This window comes from Elephantulus edwardii, unplaced genomic scaffold, assembly GCF_000299155.1.
Source record: "Elephantulus edwardii isolate Elephantulus edwardi_28Jun2011 unplaced genomic scaffold, EleEdw1.0 scaffold00227, whole genome shotgun sequence".
NCBI lineage: Eukaryota > Metazoa > Chordata > Mammalia > Macroscelidea > Macroscelididae > Elephantulus > Elephantulus edwardii.
Genome location: NW_006399977.1, coordinates 1649152 through 1660106, shown reverse-complemented (window position 1 = coordinate 1660106; position 10955 = coordinate 1649152). Strand labels below are relative to the sequence as shown.

At 39.0% G+C, this 10955-nt stretch overlaps 1 protein-coding gene across 1 annotated transcript in view; it reads left to right on the top strand.

Moving 5' to 3' along the window:
- Positions 1–10955, top strand: part of CTBS (chitobiase, di-N-acetyl-) — a 52852-nt gene that overhangs the window by 20858 nt on the left and 21039 nt on the right. Inside the window, exons 2-3 of the mRNA XM_006898359.1 lie at positions 965–1103; positions 2729–2937. Of these exons, the coding sequence (XP_006898421.1) occupies positions 1061–1103; positions 2729–2937 (252 nt within the window). The 5' untranslated portion in view covers positions 965–1060. The remainder of the gene's footprint in view (positions 1–964; positions 1104–2728; positions 2938–10955) is intronic.

Below are 10955 nucleotides of genomic sequence, written 5' to 3'. Positions count from 1 at the left end.
ATGGGAAAGTCTGCTGTTAGAGACCTCTCCAAAGTGCTGAAGAGCAACGGTGTCTCTCTGGAGACTAAGGTGTGTCTGATACAGGCCATGGTCTTTGCTATCACCTGTTATGCATCAGAGAGTTGGACAATGACTAAGGAGGATAGAAGAAGAATTGATGCCTTTGAGCTGTGGCACTGGAGAAGAGTATTGAGGGTACCATGGACTGCTAGGAAAACAAACAGATTCATCTTGGAAAGGGTCAAACTGAGCTGCTCCTTGGAGGCAAGGATTCTGAGGCTCACAGCAGACTGCTCATCTTTCGCCCCAGAATTGTTGGAGGATTCCAACCACCTGCTTTTGGGTTCACAGCACAGCTCTTTACCATTAGGCCACCAGAACTCTCTCCCTATATATATAAAAGTAGGACCCCCCAATGGTGGAAGAGTTAGGCTAAGTGCTGCCTGCTAACATAAGGGTTGGTATTGGAGCCCATGCAGTGGTTTAGTAGGAGAAAGATCTGTAGATCCTCTTCCTTTATGATTGTTGTTGTAGTTGTTATCTACCACAGAGTCTGAGCTGACCCATAGCTGACCCCCTCTGGTGGGTTTTCAGAGGTAGTTAATTGCACAGGAGATTGCCCATCTTTTTCCCGCAGAACAGCTGGTGGATTTGAACCGTGTGCCTTTGGGATTGCAACATAGCTTCTTGCCACTAGGACAGCTCTTTATGATTATAGACAAGAAATCCCTATGGGGAAGTTTTTGTCTGTCATGTGGAGTTGCTGTGATTCAGCATGTACTTGATACTTGGTGTGTGTCTTCTTCGCCGATATACTCTAAGTGCCTGGTCCTTGGGGGGCAGTTAATGATTTTTGAATGATCTTCATGATATTACTTTTGGTTTAAGTGCTAATTAGGCATTCACATTTTGCTCAAAACCATATACTGGTTGATTTAACTTTTTCTTACTATTATTTTGGCAGGTGTTTGTGTTTGATGTTGGACATAAAACGTGGAAGTCTTATGATTGGTCACAGATTACAACAGTGGCAACTTTTGGAAAATATGACTCAGAACTTATGTGCTATGCACATTCAAAAGGAGCCAGAGTAGTGCTAAAAGGTAAGCTACGTTATTTGCTGGAGATACATACATATATATTATATAAATTAGTGGTGAGGAGTTGTATTGTCCAACCAGAGGCACATGGGATCCACCAGCTGCTCTACAGGGGAAAGATGGGAAATCTCCTTTTGTGCAATTAACTGCCTCTGAAAACCCGCTGGAGGGACAGTTATGGGTTGGTTCTGACCTGATGGTACATACACAATAGCAATGTTACCTGTATTTTTCCACACTTTAAAACAACTTTAAAAACAATCCCTACTTTATGTTTTTTAAGCATCATAAATGAAATCTCCCCACCTACGTCCCATTGTTAAGTTGATTCCAACTCATAGCGACCGTCCATTTGGTTTCTGAGACTGTTTATATTTATGGGAAGAGAAGGTTTCTCTTTCTCCAGGAGTGAAAGGTGGATTCAAACTGCTCATTTTTCAGGTAACAACTTGACTCTATGTCTCAGTGCTCATTAAAATGAAACTTCGCTATTATTTAATATAAAAATGTGAATTAAATACTTCTCAAGTGTTACATAAAGCAATGTACGTTTTTAAGCAAAATTGTTATGTGCGGGCTAGTCAACTACAACTCATAGTGACCCTATGAACAACAGAAGTGAACATTGTTTAAGTCCATTGTTAGAGTCACTGGGTCAATCTATCTTATTGAGGGTTTTCCTCTCTTACTCTGACCCTCTGCCTTCCCAATGGATGTCTTTTTCCAAGGCCTGTCTTGACAAAATGCCTAAAGTATGTGAGGTGAAGTTTCACTATCTTTACATGTAAGGGGCACTCTGGAGGTACTTTGTCCAAGAAAGACCTGTTTGTCCTTTTGACAGTTCATGGAATATCCAGTATTCTTCTCCAACATCACAATTCCACAATTCAAAGGCATCAGCTCTTCTTTTGGCATCTTTATTTATTGTCCAACTTTCAGATTTGTAGGAAGCAGTTGAAAATACTGTGGCGTGAATCAGATGCACCTTAGTCTTTTAACTGACACTGACTGACACTGATGCTCTTTAGCACTTTGGAGGGATGCTTGACATCTTCTAATTTCTTAACTGCTGTTACTATGGATATAGATTGTGGATCCAAGTAAGGTGAAATAGTTGAGAACTTCGTTTTTTACTCCATCTATCATGATTTTGCCCGTTACTCCACGGTTTATAATTTTTTTTTGTTATCTTGATCTTGAGATATCCATATTGAATTCTGTAGTCTTTGATTTTCTGCAGCAAATATTTCAAGTCCTTTTCACTTTCTACAATCAAGGTTGTGTCATCTGTATAATTTTGGTTTTGATGAGTCTTTCTTCAATCCTGATGATTCTTTTTCATATACTTTAGATTCTTGCCTAATTACTATAAGTTTTGTTTTCCTTTCTAGTGATGTCTACATTTTCTGATCCTAATTTTGAATGATTTTTAGTAACTGTTCATGTTAAATTACAGAGCTTCAGTAATACTATTTATTATTTCACTATCTCTCCCTTTGGGAAGCTTAACACATTAGTATGATGAGATATTTTTTAGATATTTTGATCTCTTTAGGATGGATTTGTAAAATAAATATCATTAACTATAAAAAGCACATTTGCACAAAAGCTGTTTATTTCTTCCATAGGAGATGTGTCTGTAAAGGATATCATTGATCCTACATTCAGAGAATCTTGGATAACTCAAAAACTCGTTTTGGCCAAAAATCAATATATGGATGGAATTAATATAGACATAGAACAAGAAGTAAATTGCTCATCACCAGAATATGATGCATTAACTGCTTTAGTTAAAGAGACCACAGAAGCTTTCCACCATGAAATTGAAGGGTCACAGGTAAAACTTTCTTTTATTTTTAAAATCCTATTTTTCCTATTATATTTATGAGGATATGACTAATGGAACTTCATTTTTGTTGTAATAATGGAATGGAAAAGAATTTCAGCATGTATTTTCTGAAATAGATTTTATGGAAGTTTAGAGAGCCTTGTTGTTTGTTGTTATGTGCCATCAAGTCACCTTGACTCATAGCAACCCTATGTACGACAGCCCTAAACCCTCCTCTATCCTGCCAACCTCGCTGTCTCTGACACAGCTACCCCCCACTACCTCAACTAGAGGAATTTTAAGATGTTAAATCTTATCTCTGATCATCAGAATACATCACCAGAATTGTTCTATCATCTTTCTAAGCCAAAACATTCCAAGGACAGTGTGAAGACTGTGAGAGCTAGAACTCAACGGGGCTGCATTGTTCTTCTGGGTCTCACAAACTGTTAAGCTTTGACAGGATTCAGTCTTCAATTTTCTGCTGGTCTTTTTAGTTGAAAATATTTGCATTTTCCTTTTCTGACAAGTTTCTATCTTACACCAGTTACAGCTTTTTCAGATAGGCCATAAGGACAAGCAGGAAGCAGGTAGGGCCTAGTTGTGCCAGGTTCTCCATTCAGCAGTACAGGGTGGCAACAGCTCTTGAGAGTAGAGGTAGTTTAGAGAAGTGTCTCTTTTATTTCATAGACTCTGAATTACTTGAGGAGCACCCACAGCCCAATAGCACTTCAGTGGACTTCCTTATTGCCTAGAGGGGTGCTTTAGTGAAGATCATAAGGCACTGTGTGGTAACACAGGTGACTGTGGCCTGGATTGGGTGATTCTCAGGCCTGGATATCAAGACAAACACAAGTCTTAAAATACAGCTAATGCACACAGACAGGGAATTCCTGTCAAGAGTTTATTATTCAGAAGGATTTCGATGAGCCTCAAATCTGTATTACTGTTAGTATATGTCTCCTTGTTGAAAGCAAAGAATACCAGAAAAATGTCGATATTTGCTTTATTGATTAAGCAAAGGCATTTGTGTGGATTATTACAAATTATAGGTAACATTGAGAACAATGGGAATCCCAGAGCACTTAAATGTGCTCCTGTAAGCCTGTTGTTAGGCCAAGAGACTGTTGTGAGAACACAGCAAGAAGAGAACACTACCTGGTTTAAAATTAGGAAAGGAACATGTCAGGGTTGTACCCTTTCTCATTCATTATTTTTGTAATAATGAATCCATGTTTACTGGAGCTGTGGTGGCCTAGTGGGTAAGGAATTATGCTGCTAACCCAAATTATAGCCTTTAAAATCCTGCTAGGGGGTCATGGATGAGTTGGTTCTGACTTGACAGCACATTACTACAACAAGAGCAATTAGGGAAAATCGTAGTTAATGACGTTTTAGAACACTTATACATATCTAAGTGCTTGTGCTGCCAACCCAAAGGTACATGTTTTGAATCCACTAGCTTCTCCATGGAAGAAAGATGGACAGTCTCCTCCCATACAGTATTCTATCTTTGGAAACCCGTTGGAAGGTCAGCTGTGGGTTGGTTCCAACCTGATGGCACACAACAGCAGCAACAATAAAATAAGACTTAATATGAGGTAAAATAAAAAAAAATTTTTTTTAAAGAGAGTATTCTTGTTAAAAGCCGGCTGGGTTTTTTTTGTGTTGTGTTTTTACCCCCCTCAGTTTTCTCTTAAAAGAAAGCTCACTGGAGTCAAGTTGGTTCTGACTCACGGTGACGCTCCACTGGGTTTCTGAGGTTGTAAATAGTAATGGGAGGAGATTTCTCATCTTTCTCCCACAGACCTGCTGGTGGATTTGAACAGCCAGAGAGGCATGGCCTTTGGGTTAGCAAGGAAACTCCCTGTTCACTAGGCCACCAGAGTTCCCTTCCCATAAAAGAAGGTCAGTTAAATGTTTTGTTCAACATTTTGAGTTGATGAATCTGGATTTTGGTCACAAAGCATTTGTAACTATAATATTGGGTCAGACCTACCATGTGATTGGCAATTGTCAATCAGGAATCTAAACTCCCAACTCAGGCTATAGTTGGTACCTATTTCACATGTATAATACTGTTTTAAAAATTTTTATGTTTAAATGATTTCAGTGTAACTTTACTCTCTAGATTCTGGGGGCCCAAGATAGCCTCATGCTATTACATTAAAGCCTGATCTTCTTAAGTGTTTCCTGTTCCTGGTCATTTTACATCCTATGTTAGTGTACATCCAAACCTGTTCAGTACAATGTGTTTTTTTATGTGCCATCAAGTTGGAACCAGTTCACAATTGTCCGTCCAGTGAATTGCACAAGAGAAGGTTGCCAATTCTTCTCTTGAGCAGCTGGTAGATTCAAACCACATACCTTACTGTTATTCCTTACCACCAAGCTATCAAGCTCCCTATCAGTAGAGCACAGTAAAAAATGGTGTATTTATTTTCTTTAAAAAATATACTTTATTTTATTATGATTTTAACAAAATTTTACAGAAAAGTTGGATTTTCATTCATTCATTCATTCATTGTTGCACATTTTTCTCCATTCTCCCTCCCCCAGTTCATGAAATTTTTTAATTCATTATTGCATTTTCTACCCTTCCCTCCCCTCTTTCCCCCAAAGCCCACCCCTCAGTGCATCCCTTGTTCTAAATTGCTGTCATACATATAATACCTAACCATATATTCTTTTAAGACTGTTCTTACCCTCATCTGTTCTGCTGCTGTATTCATTATCTGTCCTCTCTTTTCCTATTGTCTCTTCAACACCAAACTCCTCCTATCCCCCAGCCCCATCAGTCCTATTTTATAATAGCAGTGTTATGTACTTTTTTGTCCTTTTGTAATGGAGAAATTTTATTCAGCATAATGTCCTCCAGGCTCCCCCATGTTGTGTATTGTTTTATGAATTCCTTGTTTTTCAATGCTGTGTAATATTTCATTATGTGAATGTAACACAATTTTTCTATCCATTTGGTTTTTTTGGCAATTGGGTTGCTTCGATCTCTTTGCTGTTTTTTTTTTAAACTTTCATTCATTGTTGCACAGTTTCCTCCTTCTGTCTCCCTTCCTCCAGACCCCAGTCCACTTTGCAATGCACTTCTTAGTCCAGATTGCTGTCTACATATTATACCTAGTCATATATTCCTTTTAAACAATTCTTTCCCTCGTTTGTTACAATACAGTGTTTGTTATCTACCCACGCTTTCCCTATTCTCCCCCCAACCTCCCATGTCAGCCATGCTGTAACAGTGGTGTTATGCAGTATTTGTCCTTTTGTGATGGAGATATTTCACACAGTGTAATGTCTTCCTAAAAAATGTATATATTTTATTCAACATTTCTATGTTTCAAGGCTTAAATGTCATATATTGTCAGCAGTTGTTTTCTTTGGTATAAAGAATATACAGTTATCAGATTATGAATTAATTCACTCCAAAGTCTGTCTTTAAATTGATTCTGTACATTAATCTGAACAGTGAGGTATGGTTCATATCTAATGTCAGTCAAATGTTTTTCTTAGTATATAGTATATCTTTCTATGCATAAAAACATTAAAGAAACTTCCAGATAACCTCAAGCATACTTAACATAATACAATAATGACAATAATGTTTTGGTGCAGATTGCCAAATACCATCTCTTTATTATTATGAACTATTACATTGTTGTACAGGGGCGGGGGGGAATCCAGTAACCATTCAAGTTACTGAAAGTCAAGATAAGGTAGTTTATTCTGACATGCTGTAGAGAAAGAAAAAGATAAAGACAGGGAGAATCAGCCAGCAGTCCTGCTAAACCAAAAACTCCTGAAGGTTACATTTGCAGAATTTATTTGAATACCCACTTACATCAAAGTGATTTTTAAAAAGGGGGGGGTCTATACATTTGGGTTTTTTTACTTCTTAGATAAAAGACCTTTTAATATGAGTGGCAACCTCATGTCTTCATCTTATCTTATACTAGAATACTCACATAACACAGAAAGGGGAAATGCACAATAGGTGTTAGAAAAGAAACAGAATCAGATGAAGCTACCTAGTTCAGTTGATAGGACATGGAAGCATAAATGAAGCAAACCACAGACTTTGTTATTAGGGGCCACCTTGCTTTTAAGAAGCAAAGAAATTGACTTTTTAGCTCACCTCTAATCTTTTAGTAGTCAAGTTGTTCACCTCACATCCTTCTTTCAAGAAACACAGTCTTTAACCTAATAAAAGATTTATAATCTGAAAAAAAAAAGCAAAGACATTAAAGACCAAGAAGGCAGTACTGAAAGGCATCCACACCTACACACACAAAAATAAATCATCCACCTTCCAGCAGCCTAAGATGCCTAAGACAGCCCAAGAATCACCAAGAATGCCCCCAGAAGAAACAAGCTTGACCACTATGCCATCATCAAATTTCCCCTGACCACTGAGTCGGCCATGAAGAAGATAGAAGATAACAACACACTTATGTTCATTGTGGATGAAAAGGCCAACAAGCACCAAATTAAAAAAGCTGTAAAGAAGCTCTATGATATTGAGTTGGCTTAGGTCAACGCTTTGATTAAGCCTGATGGAGAGGCCTCTATGTTCGACTTGTTCCTCACTATGATGCTTTGGATGTTACCAACAAAATTGGGATCATCTAAACTGAGTCCAGCTGGCTAATTCTAAATATAAATTTTTCTCACACACACACAAAAAAGATGTTAATCCTTTTTTTTTTTTTTTTTTGCTAGCAGGTGGGTGAAACTCAGAATTACCAGCTACAAGGTTTCTGCGAATTTGCTGTAGGCTATAGCGTTTCAAAATCAGCTCAGTCAATAGCTATTGTTGGTGGGCAGCGTGCAAGGTTGTTTTACGCTAAAATACCTTAAATTTTTTTCCTCTTTTTTAAAAAATTATTCATCATTGTTTATTTTCTCCCCACCCTATAATGCACCCATTATATAATGCAACCATTACCTTGGTTCCAGATTGTTGTCATACATATAATGCCTAATCATATATTCCTTTCGGACAGTTGATTCCCTCATCTGCACTACTGCAGTGTTAATTATCTACCCACTCTTTTCCCATTTTTTCCCCAACCCCCCGCCATGTCCTATCTTAGAATAGTAGTGTTATGAACTATTTGTCCTTTTGTGACTGAGATATTTTATTCAAAACAATGTCCTCCAGGGTTCTACATGCTGTGTAATGACTTTTTATTAATTTCTTAAATTATTATTAATTTTAATGAAAGTTTACAGAGAATTTGAATTTCAATTCATTCATTGTTTTACTTTTCCCCCTGTACACCCCTCCCTCCTGTTCACTCTTTGTCGCTGTCCGCTCACTAGCAGGCAGCGAACAGCCACATCCTGATGGGGGTAAGCACAACTGAGACACACCACTCCCACTCTGGGAGCCAATCAGAGAGTCGATCCAGCTAAATTTTAAAGGGGCTGCAGCTCAAGTAAACAGGAAGACAGGATAGAGTGGGCTTGCAGATGTGCGATATGCAGAGAGATTAGGAGAACCTCAGCCTCCTGCAGACTACCCCCAGCTCAACAGATGTGGCAGCCATCTTCCCACGTGGTGAGCTTTCTCAAGCGGGTACAGCCAAACACAGGAGAGCTTTCTCTATACCATATTAAAGGCCTTTGGGAGGCTTGCACTTATCCAGAACTAGGTGATCTGTCCTGGCCAGCGGCCTTCTTTTCCTCCCCAACATTCCCCAACAGCTCTTCTCTTTGAAAAGTAAAAGAGAAAGTCTCTCATTGTTATACAATCCCTCCCCCAAGTCCACTCCACTATGCAGCCTTTGTTCTGGACTCTTGTCATGACAATAATACCTAATCACATATCCCCTTTAAACAGTTCTCTCCTTCATTTGTTTCAACGCAGTATACATAATTTATCCCATCTTTCTCAGTCTCCCCCCAACCCCTGTTCCAGTCCCATTTTTAAACAGTGGCACTACGCACTATTTGTCCTTTTGTGACTGAGATATTTCACTCAGCATAATGCCCTCCAGGGTCACCCATTTTGTATAATATTTCATAAGTTCTTTGTTTTTCAATGCAGCATAGTATTCCATTGTGTGAATATAACAGATCTTCTCTATCCATTCATTTGTTGAGGGGCACTTGGGTTGTTTCCAACTCTTTGCTATTGTGAACAAAGCTGCAATAAACGTGTGTGCATATATCTGCTTGGGTGAAGGTTATGGTATCTTTGAGGTATATTCCTAGTAGTGGAGTTGCTGGTCAAATGCTATTTCTATTTGCAACTTTTTTTTTTTGAGAGCCAAGGGACTTCATTTTTTTTTACTTTTAAAAATTCTTTTTAATTGATTTTAATGAAAATTTACAGAGACTTTGGATTTTTATTCATTCATTGTTGCAACTTTTTCCCTGTCCACCCCTCCCCACCAATTCACTTTTCTTTTTATTTGCAACCTTTTGAGAAAGCACCATACTGCCTTCTGTAGTGGTTGCACCATTTCAGACTCCTATGAACAGTGAATAACGGTTCCAGTTTCTCCACAACCTCGCAGGCATTTTATGTTTGCTGTTCTGTTAAATTTTTACATTGTTATTGAGGTGAGATGATATCTCATAGTTGTTTTGATTAGCATCTCTCTTAGAGCTAGGGATTTTGAACATTTCTTCATGTGCTTATTTGCCATCTGAACGTCATCTTTGGTGAAGGGTTTGTTCATATCCTGTGCCCATTTTTCAGTTGGGTTGTTTACTTTTATCTTGTTGTAGTGCTCAAGTATTTTATAAATTCTACATATAGGTCCCTTATCTGACATGTGATTGTTGTTGTTGTTGTTCTTATGTGCCATCAAGTCACTTGCGACTCATAGCGACCCTATGTACAACAGCCCTAAACCCTGCTCTATCCTGTGCCAACCCACCCTGATTACCCCAGTCACTGAATGAATCCACCTCATAGAGGGTCTTCCCCTCCTGCGCTGTCCCTCCATACTCCCAAGTATGATGTCCCTCTCCAAGGACCTGTCCCTCCTTACAGCATGTCCAAAATATGTCAGACAAAGCCTCAGAATCCTTGCCTCCAAGGAGCAGCCTGATTTAACCCTCTCTAGGATGAATCTGTTTATTTTCCTAGCAGTCCATGGTACTCTCAGTACTCTTCTCCAGCACCACAGCTCAAAGGCATCAGTTCTCCTTCTATCCTCCTGAGTCATTGTGCAGCTCTCTGATGCAGTGATTACCATGGCCTGTATCAGACACGTCTTAGTCTCCAGAGAGACACCATTGTACTTCAGTACTTTGGAGATGTCCCTAACAGCAGTGGTGAGAATCTTTGTCTTCCTGATATTGAGCCTTAATTCATATTGAAGGCTGCAGTCCTTGACCCTCTGCAGCAAATGCTTCAGGTCCTCCTCAGTTTCAGCAAGCAGGGTTGTTTCATCTGCATAATGCAGATTGTTGATAGATCATCCACCAATCCTGATGCCATACTTCTCCTCATAGAGCCCAGCCTCCCGGATAATCTGTTCTGCATACAGGTTGAAAAGTTATGGAGACAGGACACATCCCTGGCGTATTCCCTTCCCAATTTTGAAGCAGGCAGTGTTCCCTTGCTCTATTCTGACGACTGCCTCTTGGTCCAAGTGTAGATTTCGCATAAGCACGATCAAGTGTTCTGGGATTCCTATTCTTCTTAGAGTCAGCCACAGTTTGTTATGATCCACACAGTCAAACGCCTTTGCATAATCAATGAAACACAGATAGACATTCCTCTGGTATTCCCTCCTTTCAGCTAAGATCCATCTAACATTAGCTACAATATCCAAAGTACCATGACCCTTTCTAAACCCAGCCTGGAATATTTTTTCCCAGTCTGTGGCTTCCTTTTTGAACCTGTTGGAGAAGTTTTTGGGTGTGCATAGGGATTTAATTCTTAGAAACTCCCATTGATCTATTTTATCCTCTCCTGGTTGTAGATTTTTCAGGATTCTTAGAAGACTATTTATGTTATGGATTAGGACTTCTGGAGTCCTTCCAAGCTTTTCTTTACTGAA